The sequence below is a fragment of the Abramis brama genome (genome assembly GCF_963993115.1).
Source record: "Abramis brama genome assembly, chromosome: 1".
Lineage (NCBI taxonomy): Eukaryota > Metazoa > Chordata > Actinopteri > Cypriniformes > Leuciscidae > Abramis > Abramis brama.
This window is the reverse complement of record NC_139963.1, coordinates 79,669,331-79,688,775: the sequence shown is the minus strand read 5'-3', so window position 1 is coordinate 79,688,775 and position 19,445 is coordinate 79,669,331. Positions and strand designations below refer to the sequence as shown.

The following is a 19,445-nucleotide window of genomic DNA, read 5'->3' as shown; positions in this document are numbered from 1 at the left end:
CCTAAACTTTTTATTTAGAGGTATAGCAAGTAAACTGTCCAGTCACATTTATAAACACATGGGCAAGTGATGAGAAAAGCATAAGGGTTAGATAAAAGCTGGAGACACATGCTAATGAGGCACGTCTCCCGTCCGTCCTCCGCTGTCTCTTCCTGACGGATCCGCTCCTTATAAAGCACAACTGCAACAGCAATCATAGTCTGTTCCAGTCGACTCCTATCGAGGCGAGTAACCGAGAGCTGTTGTTCTGTGCGCTGAGTCTCCGGACTCCAGGGTTCCCTCGCCGAGTCCGAACCGCCAAAAACACAAGTCCGACTCGCCCTTGAGGAACGCCTCTAAAAGAAGTAACGCTGTGGTCTGTTCTCTGCCAAAAGGGGACGCGGCTTCAAAGAAATTCATAATGCACATGTTTATATTATCTTAAAGGGACAGTTCACTCAAGATGGAGAAGAGAATGCAGCATTTATTAGATAGACAGAGAGAACTACAGACGTCAGCCTGCTCTTCATCTTCCTCTCTTGAAGCCGCCGCCGCCGCCTCGCGTCCCTCTGAAGGAGCCGCCCTTGACCATCTTCCTCACGCCGCTCGACTGCTCGCCGTCCTCTTCCTCGGCCGCCCGGGGCCGCTTCCTCTTCTCGCTGCTCTCCTTCATCTCCTGCCAGAGGAAACACAGCCGTCACACACACACTCCGTCACACCGCAGTACCTGATCACATGGCAGGAGGACGTACGATGCGTGCGAATCGCTGAGCCTCGCTCACTCGCTCCACCAGCATCATCACTTCCTCTTCCTGTGTGGGGAAGGCGGGCAGCTTCTTCCCGATCAGCGTCTCGATGCGCTGGAACAGCTCCACGTCATACCTGCACACACACACACACACACACAGAGCGTCAGAACGCAGATTCTAAGGCTTGAGCCAGACAGCAGAATCACTGAACGACTGAGGAAGGGAGGAGTGACTGACTGTGTGACGAAGGTGATGGATTTCCCAGATCTCCCTGCTCTCGCCGTGCGGCCCACGCGGTGGATGTAGTCCTGCGGAGAACACAGCTAGCGCTAGCAAACACACAGGCCAACACTTCCTCAAAGGGTTTTAATCAAGTAAATCAAATATCAGTTCAAATTAACAACAGCATCTGACTCCAGTATTCTTCCATCAAATAAGCAACACACAAACAGCCATTAATCACTAAAACAGAGTTTTATTATTATTATTATTATTATTATTATTATTGATTAAGCATCAGATGATTGACAGTCAAAGTTCAAACCTGTGTGTGTGTGTGTGTGTGTAATATATTCTCTCATCTCTGAAACTCTCGATATTTTACAGAATCTCATGTCAGGCTCATTCGAGCTTCTGTTTTCCACATGTGACGTTATCAACGTTCAAACGACCATCTAGAGTCAAACTGATATGAGCAACATCATTATGCTGCGTTCACACCGAACGCAAATTGAGCGTCTGGAGCGAGTGATTTCCATGTTACGCCAATGTAAAGACGCGCGTCTGGAGGTCCTGCGGCGCGATGGATGCATTTAATGCGGCACAATTTCGCCTCATTCGCATGAAAGAGGCAAATTGAGCGTCTTCCGGGAGTGATTTTATTTGGTGCTTTTTGTGCATTCACGCGTTTGAATTTGCGCCTGAACCCGGAGTAGAAAAATCAGAACTTTGGCTTCTGTTCGCACCGCGTTAACCAATCAGGAGCCTGCTTGCTGCGGTCACGGGGTGAAGTGACGGGGTAAACAGGGGCAGGCCCGCTTTTCAGTTTATAATGTTATTTTATGTTTGGCCTCAAATTATTTTGTAATATGACTAAATGCCTGGTGTGGTTCTAATGCACAACAAAGCAAATCTTTTATCACATCATAACTTGATTTCAATATTTATTCCATATCTAAATGTAGATTATATGAAACATAATTATACTTTAGTGAATAAGAACAGTGTTCGTGTCTGGGCAGTGTTGTATGAGAAAAAAAAAGAACAAATCACAGTACAGGTTAATTACTTTTGGAGGCTGGCTCCATTTATCATCGAAACAAAAATAAATGACAGATTAGGTGGGACAGGGGGTGGGTGATCCTCACTCCGATGCAGGACAACAAGTCCTCAAACTGGGCATGGGACAGGCGGAGGCACCGCTGAGAGCGGCCGTCATCCCGGCGCAGCTCCTGGAGCCAGTGCTGAAACTCCCCAAACTGGGTACGCCTCCGGAGGGTCTGGTGGACTCAAGTACGGCGACGCTACGCCGTTGTTCTGCTCTCCAGAGCAAATACAGAGCGGTGACTCTCTCGATGAATGCTCGATCAACATCAGCCATCTTGCAAACAGAAAACCGCCTAGCACCTGCCCCTCCCACGAGAAGAATTTCACCTCGAATGTGCGTCTATTTCGCTTCAAACGCTCGCTTTAGATGCGCGAGGGGATTCAAAATGTTCAAGCCTCCAACTAGACACGATAGACGCAAATTAAGTCTTCAATCTAATTGGCCCGTTCCAACATCGGGAAGATAAAAAAAAGAAAAGAAAAAACCAACACACTGGTCGAAAATAAAAAAACTGTCTTTGTGACGCCGCGATTGATTGCGCCTGGTGTGAACAGCTCTACATTCACACTCAGTGTGAGGCCCTTCAGTTGTGTAAAAACACTGGTCGCTCTTCACATTTGTCTGAACAAACGCGCTGACAAAGTAGTTTCAAACTCTGACAGTAGGAACAGCAGAAATACAGTGGTTACCTTTGTAAACAAAGCAGCGCTGTGCTTATAAACTACTTCATTAGGCATTATTCAGAGTAACGAGGCTAGATTCTGAGCAAAGCATCACAATCCATGTCCTGCCCGCTTTCACGGTTTCACTCAGGCATATTTATAATAGCACATGCTACTCTAACAGGTTTAACTCCAGCCCCGTCAGGCAGCCATGCTTGCTATCACAGCTCTTCTAGCTGGGAGTGTGTGGGGATGTAGAAGTTGCTCGTGTACCTTGGAGTGTGTGGGAATGTCGAAGGTGCTCGTGTACCTTGGAGTGTGTGGGGATGTAGAAGTTACTCGTGTACCTTGGAGTGTGTGTGAATGTAGAAGTTGCTCGTGTACCTTGGAGTGTGTGGGAATGTCGAAGGTGCTCGTGTACCTTGGAGTGTGTGGGAATGTCGAAGGTGCTCGTGTACCTTGGAGTGTGTGGGAATGTCGAAGGTGCTCGTGTACCTTGGAGTGTGTGGGGATGTCGAAGTTGCTCGTGTACCTTGGAGTGTGGGAATGTCGAAGGTGCTCGTGTACCTTGGAGTGTGTGGGAATGTCGAAGGTGCTCGTGTACCTTGGAGTGTGTGGGAATGTCGAAGGTGCTCGTGTACCTTGGAGTGTGTGGGGATGTCGAAGTTGCTCGTGTACCTTGGAGTGTGTGGGAATGTCGAAGTTGCTCGTGTACCTTGGAGTGTGTGGGGATGTCGAAGGTGCTCGGGTACCTTGGAGTGTGTGGGAATGTCGAAGTTGCTCGTGTACCTTGGAGTGTGTGGGAATGTCGAAGGTGCTCGTGTACCTTGGAGTGTGTGGGGATGTCGAAGGTGCTCAGGTACCTTGGAGTGTGTGGGGATGTCGAAGTTGCTCGTGTACCTTGGAGTGTGTGGGAATGTCGAAGGTGCTCGTGTACCTTGGAGTGTGTGGGAATGTCGAAGGTGCTCGTGTACCTTGGAGTGTGTGGGAATGTCGAAGGTGCTCGTGTACCTTGGAGTGTGTGGGGATGTAGAAGTTGCTCGTGTACCTTGGAGTGTGTGGGGATGTCGAAGTTGCTCGTGTACCTTGGAGTGTGTGGGGATGTCGAAGGTGCTCGTGTACCTTGGAGTGTGTGGGAATGTCGAAGGTGCTCGTGTACCTTGGAGTGTGTGGGAATGTCGAAGTTGCTCGTGTACCTTGGAGTGTGTGGGAATGTCGAAGGTGCTCGTGTACCTTGGAGTGTGTGGGAATGTCGAAGGTGCTCGTGTACCTTGGAGTGTGTGGGAATGTCGAAGTTGCTCGTGTACCTTGGAGTGTGTGGGAATGTCGAAGGTGCTCGTGTACCTTGGAGTGTGTGGGAATGTCGAAGGTGCTCGTGTACCTTGGAGTGTGTGGGAATGTCGAAGTTGCTCGTGTACCTTGGAGTGTGTGGGGATGTCGAAGGTGCTCGTGTACCTTGGAGTGTGTGGGAATGTCGAAGGTGCTCGTGTACCTTGGAGTGTGTGGGAATGTCGAAGGTGCTCGTGTACCTTGGAGTGTGTGGGGATGTCGAAGTTGCTCGTGTACCTTGGAGTGTGTGGGAATGTCGAAGGTGCTCGTGTACCTTGGAGTGTGTGGGAATGTCGAAGGTGCTCGTGTACCTTGGAGTGTGTGGGAATGTCGAAGGTGCTCGTGTACCTTGGAGTGTGTGGGAATGTCGAAGGTGCTCGTGTACCTTGGAGTGTGTGGGAATGTCGAAGTTGCTCGTGTACCTTGGAGTGTGTGGGAATGTCGAAGGTGCTCGTGTACCTTGGAGTGTGTGGGAATGTCGAAGGTGCTCGTGTACCTTGGAGTGTGTGGGAATGTCGAAGGTGCTCGTGTACCTTGGAGTGTGTGGGGATGTCGAAGGTGCTCGTGTACCTTTGAGTGTGTGGGAATGTCGAAGGTGCTCGTGTACCTTGGAGTGTGTGGGAATGTCGAAGTTGCTCGTGTACCTTGGAGTGTGTGGGAATGTCGAAGGTGCTCGTGTACCTTGGAGTGTGTGGGAATGTCGAAGGTGCTCGTGTACCTTGGAGTGTGTGGGGATGTCGAAGGTGCTCGTGTACCTTGGAGTGTGTGGGGATGTCGAAGGTGCTCGTGTACCCTGCAAAGTGTGTGGGAATGTCGAAAGGTGCTCGTGTACCTTGGAGTGTGTGGGAATGTCGAAGGTGCTCGTGTACCTTGGAGTGTGTGGGGATGTCGAAGGTGCTCGTGTACCTTGGAGTGTGTGGGGATGACGAAGGTGCTCGTGTACCTTGGAGTGTGTGGGAATGTCGAAGGTGCTCGGGTACCTTGGAGTGTGTGGGGATGTCGAAGGTGCTCGTGTACCTTGGAGTGTGTGGGAATGTCGAAGGTGCTCGGGTACCTTGGAGTGTGTGGGGATGTCGAAGGTGCTCGTGTACCTTGGAGTGTGTGGGGATGTCGAAGGTGCTCGTGTACCTTGCAAAGTGTGTGGGAATGTCGAAAGGTGCTCGTGTACCTTGGAGTGTGTGGGAATGTCGAAGGTGCTCGTGTACCTTGGAGTGTGTGGGGATGTCGAAGGTGCTCGTGTACCTTGGAGTGTGTGGGAATGTCGAAGGTGCTCGTGTACCTTGGAGTGTGTGGGAATGTCGAAGGTGCTCGTGTACCTTGGAGTGTGTGGGGATGTCGAAGGTGCTCGTGTACCTTGGAGTGTGTGGGAATGTCGAAGGTGCTCGGGTACCTTGGAGTGTGTGGGGATGTCGAAGGTGCTCGTGTACCTTGGAGTGTGTGGGAATGTCGAAGGTGCTCGGGTACCTTGGAGTGTGTGGGGATGTCGAAGGTGCTCGTGTACCTTGCAAAGTGTGTGGGAATGTCGAAAGGTGCTCGTGTACCTTGGAGTGTGTGGGAATGTCGAAAGGTGCTCGTGTACCTTGGAGTGTGTGGGGATGTAGAAGTTGCTCGTGTACCTTGGAGTGTGTGGGGATGTAGTAGTTGCTCGTGTACCTTGGAGTGTGTGGGAATGTCGAAGGTGCTCGTGTACCTTGGAGTGTGTGGGAATGTCGAAGGTGCTCGTGTACCTTGGAGTGTGTGGGAATGTAGAAGGTGCTCGTGTACCTTGGAGTGTGTGGGAATGTCGAAGTTGATGACGCAGTCGACGTGAGGAATGTCCAGCCCGCGGGACGCCACATCAGTGGCCAGCAGCACCGAGCGGGACTTGGACTTGAACTTGTTGAGTGCGCCGAGACGCTTGTTCTGAAGGAGGAGACACACACGTCAGTCCATGACACACAGAAACACTGGAGACGCAACACACACGCGGTGTGAGTGAAAGAGAGTGTGTCTGTGTGTGAGTATCTGACTCATCTGACCATGCAGTGGAATGGCCGTGTGTGTGTGTGTGTGTGTGCGAGAGAGTGTTTGAGTACCTGACTCATCTGACCGTGCAGTGGGATGGCCGTGTGTGTGTGTGTGTGTGTGTGTGTGAGAGAGTGTGTGAGAGAGTGTGTGAGAGAGTGAGAGTGTGTGAGTACCTGACTCATCTGACCGTGCAGTGGAATGGCCGTGTGTGTGTGTGTGTGTGTGTGTGTGTGAGAGAGTGTGTGAGAGAGTGAAAGTGAGAGTGTGTGAGTACCTGACTCATCTGACCATGCAGTGGGATGGCCGTGTGTGTGTGTGTGTGTGTGTGTGTGTGTGTGTGTGTGTGTGTGTGTGTGTGTGAGAGAGAAAGAGAGAGAGTGTGTGAGTACCTGACTCATCTGACCGTGCAGTGGAATGGCCGTGTGTGTGTGTGTGTGTGAGAGAGTGAAAGTGAGAGTGTGTGAGTACCTGACTCATCTGACCGTGCAGTGGGATGGCAGTGATTCCCAGGTTCCTGAGCAGCAGCGCCACACGCTGGGCATTATTACACGTGCCGCAGAAAACCATGAAGGAGTTTCCGGCCAGTTCATTGAGGATAGAGACCAGATAACAGTCCTAACACACACACACAGACTCACACATGAGCGTTCATGAGGGCTGAAACACGTCTGATACACACGTCTGAGGAGAGTGACAACAGAAGGACGGAGGAGCTGAAGGAACCTTGTACTTTGATGGGATGAATATGTAGTACTGCTGCAGTTTGTCGACGGTGGCGTATTTGGTGGAAACGCTGCACTTGACGGGGTCCCGTAGAGCAGCTCGCTGAAGCTTCTGCACCTGAAACCAGTGAGACCAGAGCACATCAACAGACTGAAACCAGTGAGACGAGACCAGAGCACATCAACAGACTGAAACCAGCGAGACCAGAGCACATAAACAGACTGAAACCAGTGAGACGAGACCAGAGCACATCAACAGACTGAAACCAGTGAGACCAGAGCACATCAACAGTCGCTCGTCCGCATCACACACTTCACACACATGCAGGCTTTTACCTTTTTAGTCATGGTGGCTGAAAACAGGAATGTGCGTCTGTCGCGCGGAATGACCTTCAGGACTTTATCCACCTGAGACACAAACACCTGAGCTCAGCTTCTGTCATCATATCATTGAGCTCTACGTACAGCTGTGATCAAAATTATTCATCCCCATTGCAAATCAGGTTTATTGGCAAAATTAACAGACTTTCAGGTGTTTGCAATGAACAAATCAAGCAAAAGTAAGTGAAATAGCTCAACACAACAGATGTTTCGAGTGGTTTCCACAAATTCAACTGGAAATGCAACTTAATGACTTCTGCAGTCTCTAAAAGTTGCCCCCTTCATGGCAAGCACCTTCAGCTCTTAGTAGATCCTCTTTAGCTCTTAGTAGATCCTCTTTAGCTCTTAGTAGATCCTCTTTAGCTCTTAGTAGATCCTCTTTAGCTCTTAGTAGATCCTCTTTAGCTCTTAGTGTAGTCTTGGGGTCAGTAGTGGTGTAGTCTTGGGGTCAGTGGTGGTGTAGTCTTGGGGTCTTGGGGTCAGTAGGGGTGTAGTCTTGGGGTCAGTAGGGGTGTAGTCTTGGGGTCAGTGGTGGTGTAGTCTTGGGGTCAGTGGTGGTGTAGTCTTGGGGTCAGTAGTGGTGTAGTCTTGGGGTCAGTAGTGGTGTAGTCTTGGGGTCAGTGGTGGTGTAGTCTTGGGGTCTTGGGGTCAGTAGGGGTGTAGTCTTGGGGTCAGTGGTGGTGTAGTCTTGGGGTCAGTAGGGGTGTAGTCTTGGGGTCAGTAGGGGTGTAGTCTTGGGGTCAGTAGGGGTGTAGTCTTGGGGTCAGTGGTGGTGTAGTCTTGGGGTCAGTAGGGGTGTAGTCTTGGGGTCAGTGGTGGTGTAGTCTTGGGGTCAGTAGTGGTGTAGTCTTGGGGTCAGTAGTGGTGTAGTCTTGGGGTCAGTGGTGGTGTAGTCTTGGGGTCAGTGGTGGTGTAGTCTTGGGGTCAGTGGTGGTGTAGTCTTGGGGTCAGTAGGGGTGTAGTCTTGGGGTCAGTGGTGGTGTAGTCTTGGGGTCAGTAGGGGTGTAGTCTTGGGGTCAGTGGTGGTGTAGTCTTGGGGTCAGTGGTGGTGTAGTCTTGGGGTCAGTGGTGGTGTAGTCTTGGGGTCAGTAGGGGTGTAGTCTTGGGGTCAGTGGTGGTGTAGTCTTGGGGTCAGTAGGGGTGTAGTCTTGGGGTCAGTGGTGGTGTAGTCTTGGGGTCAGTAGGGGTGTAGTCTTGGGGTCAGTGGTGGTGTAGTCTTGGGGTCAGTAGGGGTGTAGTCTTGGGGTCAGTGGTGGTGTAGTCTTGGGGTCAGTGGTGGTGTAGTCTTGGGGTCAGTGGTGGTGTAGTCTTGGGGTCAGTAGGGGTGTAGTCTTGGGGTCAGTAGGGGTGTAGTCTTGGGGTCAGTGGTGGTGTAGTCTTGGGGTCAGTGGTGGTGCAGTCTTGGGGTCAGTGGTGGTGCAGTCTTGGGGTCAGTGGTGGTGCAGTCTTGGGGTCAGTGGTGGTGTAGTCTTGGGGTCAGTGGTGGTGTAGTCTTGGGGTCAGTGGGTCAGTGGGGGTGTAGTCTTGGGGTCAGTGGGGGTGTAGTCTTGGGGTCAGTGGGGGTGTAGTCTTGGGGTCAGTGGTGGTGTAGTCTTGGGGTCAGTGGTGGTGTAGTCTTGGGGTCAGTGGTGGTGTAGTCTTGGGGTCAGTGGTGGTGTAGTCTTGGGGTCAGTGGTGGTGTAGTCTTGGGGTCAGTGGTGGTGTAGTCTTTGGGTCAGTGGTGGTGTAGTCTTGGGGTCAGTAGGGGTGTAGTCTTGGGGTCAGTAGGGGTGTAGTCTTGGGGTCAGTGGTGGTGTAGTCTTGGGGTCAGTGGTGGTGTAGTCTTGGGGTCAGTAGGGGTGTAGTCTTGGGGTCAGTGGTGGTGTAGTCTTGGGGTCAGTGGTGGTGCAGTCTTGGGGTCAGTGGTGGTGCAGTCTTTGGGTCAGTGGTGGTGTAGTCTTTGGGTCTGTGGTGGTGTAGTCTTTGGGTCTTTGGGTCAGTGGTGGTGTAGTCTTTGGGTCAGTGGTGGTGTAGTCTTTGGGTCAGTGGTGGTGTAGTCTTTGGGTCAGTGGTGGTGTAGTCTTTGGGTCAGTGGTGGTGTAGTCTTGGGGTCAGTGGTGGTGTAGTCTTTGGGTCAGTGGTGGTGTAGTCTTTGGGTCAGTGGTGGTGTAGTCTTTGGGTCAGTGGTGGTGTAGTCTTTGGGTCAGTGGTGGTGTAGTCTTTGGGTCAGTGGTGGTGTAGTCTTTGAGTCAGTGGTGGTGTAGTCTTTGGGTCAGTGGTGGTGTAGTCTTGGGGTCAGTGGTGGTGTAGTCTTGGGGTCAGTGGTGGTGTAGTCTTGGGGTCAGTGGTGGTGTAGTCTTTGGGTCAGTGGTGGTGTAGTCTTGGGGTCAGTGGTGGTGTAGTCTTTGGGTCAGTGGTGGTGTAGTCTTTGGGTCAGTGGTGGTGTAGTCTTTGGGTCAGTGGTGGTGTAGTCTTTGAGTCAGTGGTGGTGTAGTCTTTGGGTCAGTGGTGGTGTAGTCTTTGGGTCAGTGGTGGTGTAGTCTTTGGGTCAGTGGTGGTGTAGTCTTTGAGTCAGTGGTGGTGTAGTCTTTGGGTCAGTGGTGGTGTAGTCTTTGGGTCAGTGGTGGTGTAGTCTTTGAGTCAGTGGTGGTGTAGTCTTTGGGTCAGTGGTGGTGTAGTCTTGGGGTCAGTGGTGGTGTAGTCTTTGGGTCAGTGGTGGTGTAGTCTTTGGGTCAGTGGTGGTGTAGTCTTGGGGTCAGTGGTGGTGTAGTCTTTGGGTCAGTGGTGGTGTAGTCTTTGGGTCAGTGGTGGTGTAGTCTTTGGGTCAGTGGTGGTGTAGTCTTTGAGTCAGTGGTGGTGTAGTCTTGGGGTCAGTGGTGGTGTAGTCTTTGGGTCAGTGGTGGTGTAGTCTTGGGGTCAGTGGTGGTGTAGTCTTTGGGTCAGTGGTGGTGTAGTCTTTGGGTCAGTGGTGGTGTAGTCTTTGGGTCAGTGGTGGTGTAGTCTTTGAGTCAGTGGTGGTGTAGTCTTTGAGTCAGTGGTGGTGTAGTCCTGGAGTTCTGGCATGCGTTTAGTACGAGCTTTACTGTGCATCTGAAAGCTCAGAGCCTGTGGCCACCCAGTCCTGCTGTGGGTCTTCTGCAGTCGCTCGAGAGTTTTCTGAACTGTACAGGGAGAGTTATCACTGTTCCACCACTTCCAGCAGTGTCTCGAGGAACATTTAGTGCCTTCGCTATCTTTCTGTATCCTGTTCCTCGTTTTCGACGGGCGATGAAATCTTCTCTTCACTTATTTGCCATTCTTCTGACATGCAGTCAAACACAACCCTGGCCAGTTCAGATGTGTCATGTGTTCTAGCTCTAGCACGCCTGCTGCCGCTAATGAAGCCCTTGATGAGCGAGACGACCCCTGTTCTGCAGATCTGTGCTAATGAAGCCCTTGATGAGCGAGACGACCCCTGTTCTGCAGATCTGGGCTAATGAAGCCCTTGATGAGCGAGACGACCCCTGTTCTGCAGATCTGGGCTAATGAAGCCCTTGATGAGTGAGACGACCCCTGTTCTGCAGATCTGGGCTGGTCTGAGGGAGTCTGTCCAGGGGGTGAGTGATTCTGAGACTGCAGAAGTCATTAAAAGCTGCATTTTCAGTTCAATTTGGGGAAACCACTTGAAACATTAGTTGTGTTGAGCTGTTTCACTTACTTTTGCTTGATTGGTTCATTGCAAACAGCTGAAAGTCTGTACATTTTGCCAATAAACCTGGTTTGCAATGGGGGTTATAATTATATATATATATATATATAGCGGTATGTGTGTGAGTGTGTGTTGTTCTGTGAGTGAGTGTGTTGTTCTGTGAGTGAGTGTGTGTCGTTCTGTGAGTGAGTGTGTTGTTCTGTGAGTGAGTGTGTCGTTCTGTGAGTGAGTGTGTCGTTCTGTGAGTGAGTGTGTGTCGTTCTGTGAGTGAGTGTGTTGTTCTGTGAGTGAGTGTGTTGTTCTGTGAGTGAGTGTGTCGTTCTGTGAGTGAGTGTGTCGTTCTGTGAGTGAGTGTGTTGTTCTGTGAGTGAGTGTGTTGTTCTGTGAGTGAGTGTGTCGTTCTGTGAGTGAGTGTGTTGTTCTGTGAGTGAGTGTGTTGTTCTGTGAGTGTGTGTTGTTCTGTGAGTGAGTGTGTTGTTCTGTGAGTGAGTGTGTTGTTCTGTGAGTGTGTGTTGTTCTGTGAGTGAGTGTGTCGTTCTGTGAGTGAGTGTGTCGTTCTGTGAGTGAGTGTGTTGTTCTGTGAGTGAGTGTGTTGTTCTGTGAGTGAGTGTGTGTTGTTCTGTGAGTGAGTGTGTTGTTCTGTGAGTGAGTGTGTTGTTCTGTGAGTGAGTGTGTGTCGTTCTGTGAGTGAGTGTGTTGTTCTGTGAGTGAGTGTGTCGTTCTGTGAGTGAGTGTGTCGTTCTGTGAGTGAGTGTGTCGTTCTGTGAGTGAGTGTGTTGTTCTGTGAGTGAGTGTGTTGTTCTGTGAGTGTGTGTTGTTCTGTGAGTGAGTGTGTTGTTCTGTGAGTGAGTGTGTTGTTCTGTGAGTGAGTGTGTTGTTCTGTGAGTGTGTGTTGTTCTGTGAGTGAGTGTGTCGTTCTGTGAGTGAGTGTGTGTTGTTCTGTGAGTGAGTGTGTTGTTCTGTGAGTGAGTGTGTTGTTCTGTGAGTGAGTGTGTGTCGTTCTGTGAGTGAGTGTGTGTCGTTCTGTGAGTGAGTGTGTTGTTCTGTGAGTGAGTGTGTTGTTCTGTGAGTGAGTGTGTCGTTCTGTGAGTGAGTGTGTTGTTCTGTGAGTGAGTGTGTCGTTCTGTGAGTGAGTGTGTGTCGTTCTGTGAGTGAGTGTGTTGTTCTGTGAGTGAGTGTGTTGTTCTGTGAGTGAGTGTGTCGTTCTGTGAGTGAGTGTGTCGTTCTGTGAGTGAGTGTGTCGTTCTGTGAGTGAGTGTGTGTCGTTCTGTGAGTGAGTGTGTGTCGTTCTGTGAGTGAGTGTGTTGTTCTGTGAGTGAGTGTGTTGTTCTGTGAGTGAGTGTGTCGTTCTGTGAGTGAGTGTGTCGTTCTGTGAGTGAGTGTGTTGTTCTGTGAGTGAGTGTGTCGTTCTGTGAGTGAGTGTGTTGTTCTGTGAGTGAGTGTGTTGTTCTGTGAGTGTGTGTTGTTCTGTGAGTGAGTGTGTTGTTCTGTGAGTGAGTGTGTTGTTCTGTGAGTGAGTGTGTTGTTCTGTGAGTGTGTGTTGTTCTGTGAGTGAGTGTGTCGTTCTGTGAGTGAGTGTGTCGTTCTGTGAGTGAGTGTGTTGTTCTGTGAGTGAGTGTGTTGTTCTGTGAGTGAGTGTGTGTTGTTCTGTGAGTGAGTGTGTTGTTCTGTGAGTGAGTGTGTTGTTCTGTGAGTGAGTGTGTGTCGTTCTGTGAGTGAGTGTGTGTCGTTCTGTGAGTGAGTGTGTTGTTCTGTGAGTGAGTGTGTTGTTCTGTGAGTGAGTGTGTCGTTCTGTGAGTGAGTGTGTTGTTCTGTGAGTGAGTGTGTTGTTCTGTGAGTGAGTGTGTCGTTCTGTGAGTGAGTGTGTTGTTCTGTGAGTGAGTGTGTTGTTCTGTGAGTGAGTGTGTGTCGTTCTGTGAGTGAGTGTGTGTCGTTCTGTGAGTGAGTGTGTTGTTCTGTGAGTGAGTGTGTTGTTCTGTGAGTGAGTGTGTGTCGTTCTGTGAGTGAGTGTGTTGTTCTGTGAGTGAGTGTGTGTGTGTACCTCAGACTCAAAGTCCATGTTGAGAATGCGGTCGGCCTCGTCCATCACCAGGTATTTGAGCGCTCTCAGGTTGAAGCCTTTGGTGTTCTCCAGGTGATCGATCAAGCGGCCCGGAGTCGCTGCGAGTCAGAGCAGGATTATTACCCATGATTCAACAGGCCACACATCGGTCTGAACATCACGCGCTCATAAGCTCTTACCGATGACCACGTGCGGCTTCTTGGCCAGAACCAGAGCCTGAGACATCATATCGATCCCTCCGACGACAACCGCTGAAACACACACACACACACACACACACACTGATGAGAGTGCGTTCACAGCACTTACTGCGTCACATGACCTGACCACACATGCAGCGCTATTATGGACAGGCATTTAACAGTAAGTGCATGCTGGGAAGGGTGCGCTGAGCGAGTGCATGCTGGGAAGGGTGCGCTGAGCGAGTGCATGCTGGGAAGGGTGTGCTGAGCGAGGGCATGCTGGGAAGGGTATGCTGAGCGAGTGCATGCTGGGAAGGGTGCGCTGAGCGAGGGCATGCTGGGAAGGGTGCGCTGAGCGAGTGCATGCTGGGAAGGGTGCGCTGAGCGAGTGCATGCTGGGAAGGGTGTGCTGAGCGAGGGCATGCTGGGAAGGGTATGCTGAGCGAGTGCATGCTGGGAAGGGTGTGCTGAGCGAGGGCATGCTGGGAAGGGTATGCTGAGCGAGTGCATGCTGGGAAGGGTGTGCTGAGCGAGTGCATGCTGGGAAGGCGTACCGGTCTTGACGCCGATGCTGGAGCCGAGCGCGTCGAACTGCTCTGCGATCTGGAAGGCCAGCTCTCGGGTGGGCGTGAGGACGAGCGAGTGCAGGCGCTGAGCAGACGCCAGCAGAGACTGGAGGATCGGCAGAGCAAACGCCCCCGTCTTCCCCGAACCCGTCTCCGCCAGACCGATCACATCACGACCTGCTCACACACACACACACACACACACACGTGTTAGAGAGAGAAAGAGAGAGAGAGAGAGAGAGAGTCTCCGCCAGACCGATCACATCACGACCTGCTCACACACACACACACACACACACACGTTAGAGAGAGAGAGGGAGAGAGAGAGAGAGAGTCTCCGCCAGGCCAATCACATCACAACCTGCTCACACACACACACAAACACACACACAAACACACACACACACACAAACACACACACAAACACACACACAAACACGTTAGAGAGAGAGAGGGAGAGAGAGAGAGAGAGTCTCCGCCAGGCCAATCACATCACAACCTGCTCACACACACACACACAAACACACACACAAACACACACACAAACACACACACACACACGTGTTAGAGAGAGAGAGAGAGAGAGAGAGTCTCCGCCAGACCGATCACATCACGACCTGCTCACACACACACACACACACACACACACGTGTTAGAGAGAGAGAGAGAGAGAGAGAGAGAGAGAGTCTCCGCCAGACCGATCACATCACGACCTGCTCACACACACACACACACACACACACGTTAGAGAGAGAGAGGGAGAGAGAGAGAGAGAGTCTCCGCCAGGCCAATCACATCACAACCTGCTCACACACACACACAAACACACACACAAACACACACACACACACAAACACACACACAAACACACACACAAACACGTTAGAGAGAGAGAGGGAGAGAGAGAGAGAGAGTCTCCGCCAGGCCAATCACATCACAACCTGCTCACACACACACACACAAACACACACACAAACACACACACAAACACACACACACACACGTGTTAGAGAGAGAGAGAGAGAGAGAGAGTCTCCGCCAGACCGATCACATCACGACCTGCTCACACACACACACACACACACACACACACACACGTTAGAGAGAGAGGGAGAGAGAGAGAGAGAGTCTCCGCCAGGCCGATCACATCACAACCTGCTCACACACACACACACACACACACAAACACACACACAAACACACACACAAACACACACACACACACAAACACACACACACACGTGTTAGAGAGAGAGAGAGAGAGAGAGAGAGAGAGTCTCCGCCAGGCCGATCACATCACGACCTGCTCACACACACGTGTTAGAGAGAGAGAGAGAGAGAGAGAGAGAGAGTGTATCAGTGTGTGAGTGAGTGTGAGTGTGTTTGTAAGATATTGTGTGTGTGAGAGAGTGTGTGTGTAAGTGTATCAGTGTGTTTGTGTGTGAGTGCGTGTGTGTTTGTATGTGAGTGAGTGAGTGCGTGTGTATGTAAGAGAGTGTGTGTGAGTGTGTGTGTGTGTGTGTGTGTGTCTGCTCACCCTCCAGAGCCACAGGAATGGCCTCGATCTGGATCTTGGTGGGTTTCTTCCAGCCCAGCTGATCACAGGCTTCACACAGAACCTCAGTGACACCCTGAAACAGCACAAACACACTCAGTGTGTTCATATACCTGTGTGTGTGTGTGTGTGTGTGTGTGTGTGTGTGTGTGTGTGTGTGTGTGTGTAACTAACCCAGGCTTCACACAGAACCTCAGTGACACCCTGAAACAGCACCAACACGCTCAGTGTGTTCATATACCTGTGTGTGTGTGTGTGTTCACACGTTTCACAACTTCTTATCAGTCACAGTAAGCCGATATACAATTATATTATATAATATAATTGTATATCGGCTTACTGTGACTGATAAGAAGTTGTGAAACATAATTATTATAGAAATATGTAACTATTAGCCAATATACACAAGTATAATGTACACAGAAACCGCACACTGTGTATATAATAACCTGACTATTAAGTGTAATTAATTAAGTGAAATATTACACAACATCACAGTATTATCGGACTGACGTGCGCGCGCTTCTCGTGTTTGACCAGCAGGCTGTGAACGCGCACCAGAGTTTCGTGAAACCAGCACAATATCAGCGTTCAAAGCCTCTCTGGGTCAGAAAGATCAGTTTCGCATCACTAACCCTAATGGGCACTAAAGTAAACAGCCCATGTTTATAATAATAACCGCGTGTGATGAAGACTGGCTGTGTGCGCGTCTCACCAGGTCTCTGAAGCTCTTGTGTGTCTCTTCAGTGTGTGTGTCTTCGCTCGGCTCCACGTCTTCGGTGTGTGTGTCTTCGCTCGGCTCCATGTCTTCGGTGTGTGTGTCTTCGCTCGGCTCCACGTCTTCGGTGTGTGTGTCTTCGGCTCTGCGTGTGTGTTTCTTCTCTTCATCTGAAGACGCTTCTCTAGGATCCGCCATGTTTGCGGCGCGTTACCCACATGTTGCTGAAGCTCCGCCCTCGAGCGGAAGTGACGGAGGGGATCGCGCAAACAGCGCGAGTGTGTGTGTGTGAAAGAACAGCAGGACTGGATTTTAACACCACTGTGTTTTTCGATTAGCTGCTATGAATTAAATGGAAATTACTTCAATAAATGACACAAACCCTAAATGAGAAACTTTTATGGGAATCTGTACTTGAGTTCTATTCAAACCGAACACCATTACAATTTAATGTAGATATACGTCATATTTCATCATCTTTCGGCAATGACTTAAAAATAGCATTTGTATTTATCCCAATGTGACAAGCAAAGCTCACATAAGTTTAATTTATTTCAACCAAATTATAAGGAAACGTTTTTAAGAAGAATTGTTCAAAAAGTAAATACATTTTCCCAACACAATATGCTTTACACAAAATCTTTCAACACATTAATAGTATTTGAATAAAGGGTGAAGATGTCAAGTTTTAAGTTCAGACACTAATGTATGTACAGTTAAGCAGAATACTGTTTTCTTGGCGAGTTACTCTATACTCAGACTCTAATGTCGAGCCGGCGTCTGAACTCCAGCCTCAGTAGCTCCTCAGGAACCCGATCTCCTGAACGCAGACTCAGCTCCGCCGTCAGTCGTGAGCGGCGCTAACCCAGCTCAGGTGGTGATGAACACGCTGCGGAAAGCCCTGGTTTACCCACATCATTACAAAGTGACTCGGCAGGGGTTTGACATTTTTATTCATGTTTACAGATAAAACACAATCACGTGACGCTGCTGAGAGAAAAGGTACAAAAGAGCTTCTAAAGCGAGCGCCACAGCGCGCGGACATGTAGCCGCTAGCGAGAGTAGCTAGAGCAGGCCCTCCATCTCCCGCATGAAGGCCTCGTACATCTGGTCCTTGGTCTTCATGCTGGGCGGCGCGGGCCGGTCCGGCTGGCTCGGGTGGGCGGCGGCCTGGTGTCGGGGCTCCTCCTCCCTCCGGCTGGCTCTCTCCGGCCCTCCGGCCCCGCCAGCCCGGTCCCTGCGCACGCGGAGCGCCGTGGGCACGAAGCGCGTCACCTCCGTCTTGGGGTTGATGATCTGGGGCTTGGCGGAGATGGTGGCGCCCCCCGGCTGAGCGGAGGCCGGACCGGAGCCGCCCGCGACCGTGGCCCGCTTCTCGATGGTGGGGGCGAGCGGATGGGCGGAGGTGCCGGGGGGTGGCGGCATCTGCAGGGCGGAGCCTCTGGGGGTAGGCGGGAGGGGGGCGGAGCTCTGGGGGGCGTCGCCGGAGGGGGGCGGAGCCGAGGGAGTCTTCTGGCGGAGGCTGGGCGGAGCGCTGAGCACGTTGGGAGTGAGCGGAGGCGGGAACAGCGAGAGGGGCGGGGCCATGCGGGGGGGGCCGGAGCGGGGTGGAGGGGGGGGCGGAGGCATTCCTGCAAACCAACAACACATTAGAGCATCAGTGTGGCCATTATCATGTGCTAGGGCATTCTGACCTCCCGAAGACTAATAATCAGCAGTGAGAAGCTCCACTAACCCTTCTGGAAACCTTATTTCCCTGTTATCACTGTAAAGCTGCTCTGATACACTCTGTACTGTAAAAAGTGCTATATAAATAAAGGTGACTTGACATTATTACAAAAAATATATAAAAATTTTATAAAACAATGTGAATAAGTTAAAAAAGAACACTTTTTCATTTATAATTTGTCTTGATTCTTAATGTGTAAAAACATCAAACAAACGTGAGAATCGTATCGTGAATCGTATGCCATGGTGAGTTGAGTGAGTCGCCGTACACACACACACACACACACACACACCTGGCGGGGCCGGAGGCGGCAGGCGGGGCGGGGGCCCTCTGGGCGGGGGTCCTGGAGGCAGGCCCGGTGGGGGGCCCGGGGGAGGGCCGGGGGGGCGGCCCGGGGGGGGTCCTGGAGGCAGCAGGCGAGGCATCGGGCCCCTGAGGGACCCGGGGAGTCCAGGAGGCCTCAGGAACGGGGGAGCGCCTGCATCACAACACATTCACTAACATTACTTTAGCTGCTACATTCAGTGCTTTATTAAGGACTCCAGAGTTAATGAGCTGCTCATTAGCATAATGATGATGAGTGATGTAACGCACCGGGAGGCGGGCCTGGAGGTGGGCCGGACGGCGGGCCTGGCGGCCTCATTGGAGGAGCAGGAGGCGGTCCTAAAGGAGGAGGCCCTGTGATTGGTGGAGCCTGCATGTGTGGAGGAGGCTGCTGCGCTGCCATTGGTGCCGATGGAGCAGGAAGTCTGGGATTGACCAATGACTGAGCGGCTTCGGCAGAGACCTGGTCCTCAGCATCCGACTCCTCAGAGTCCGAGTACTCCTCTTCATCCTCCTCCTCCTCTTCCTCCGGGACAGACTGACCTGAACACACACACACACACACACACACACACACACGTCTGTAAGCCACTGCTGTCTGTGTGAGAGCGAGCTCAAGTGCTGACCGACACACACCTGCCATCCGGAGCATCATGGCCTGCAGAGGTGTGATGCTCTTCGTCTTCACCACCCTCCTCTTCCTCTTGTCTTTGGGCGGAGGCATGTCTGCGAACCGCACACTGCGACCTGAGGGAAACACACACAGTGCAACATCAATATCTTTATCAGTGTCAGATCATGTGTTTGATCCCAACGGTCAAAAGTAAAGATGCCTATATAAAGACTCTAATATCTCATATTAAGACACTTTAGTAATTAATTATATTAATTCTAAGTACCAGTTTTTTTAGTTTATGTCTGTACCCTGATTCTGTCTCAGTCAGGGCAAAGGCCTTGGAGGTACAGTACTCATATATCAGTAAGTGAAGGTCACCTGTGTGTTTCTCGCCCCGGTCTCGCTCCTCATCGCGGTCGTCGTGGCGATCAGCTGTCACTCTCGCGCCAGCATCTGTGTTGTCTCTCTCTCCGCCACTGTCATCCTGAGAGTCGCTGTCGTCGTCTGTGTCGCTCTCGCTGTCAGAGTTTCGTGCTCCAGTGTCCATCATCTCAGTGTCGGAGCCACCGCTGCCCTCTGACATAAACACACAACCGTGAGCGGGGAATAACACACACACACAACACGGAAAACAGATCAAATCTGGCGTGTGCTGGCGTACAGCTGCAGGATCTGTGGCGGCGGGGGTCCTGGCGTGTATCATGTGTGTAGTGTGTGTGTAGCGTGTAGCGTGTGTGTAGCGTGTATCTGGCGTGTAGCATGTGTGTAGCGTGTGTGTAGCGTGTAGCATGTGTGTAGCGTGTATCTGGCGTGTGGCGTGTGTGTAGCGTGTATCTGGCGTGTAGCATGTGTGTAGCGTGTATCTGGCGT

At 51.3% G+C, this 19,445-nt stretch overlaps 2 protein-coding genes across 2 annotated transcripts in view; both read right to left on the bottom strand.

Moving 5' to 3' along the window:
• Positions 1–437: 437 nt before the first annotated feature.
• Positions 438–16,148, bottom strand: ddx47 (DEAD (Asp-Glu-Ala-Asp) box polypeptide 47). The gene is made up of 12 exons (XM_084116091.1): positions 15,904–16,148; positions 15,171–15,264; positions 13,622–13,810; positions 13,065–13,136; positions 12,865–12,983; positions 7,112–7,183; positions 6,777–6,893; positions 6,522–6,668; positions 5,811–5,948; positions 966–1,036; positions 732–861; positions 438–655 (listed from the first exon to the last, which is right to left on the bottom strand). The coding sequence occupies exons 1-12, from the start codon at positions 16,102–16,104 to the stop codon at positions 506–508; spliced, it is 1,500 nt and encodes a 499-aa protein (XP_083972217.1). The 5' UTR covers positions 16,105–16,148; the 3' UTR covers positions 438–505.
• A 694-nt stretch (positions 16,149–16,842) lies between these two features.
• Positions 16,843–19,445, bottom strand: part of wbp11 (WW domain binding protein 11) — an 11,287-nt gene continuing 8,684 nt past the window's right edge. Inside the window, exons 8-12 of the mRNA XM_084125643.1 lie at positions 18,954–19,151; positions 18,596–18,706; positions 18,230–18,502; positions 17,928–18,113; positions 16,843–17,537 (exon numbers count right to left, since the gene is read on the bottom strand). Coding sequence (XP_083981769.1) covers positions 16,972–17,537; positions 17,928–18,113; positions 18,230–18,502; positions 18,596–18,706; positions 18,954–19,151 — 1,334 coding nt within the window. The 3' untranslated portion in view covers positions 16,843–16,971. The remainder of the gene's footprint in view (positions 17,538–17,927; positions 18,114–18,229; positions 18,503–18,595; positions 18,707–18,953; positions 19,152–19,445) is intronic.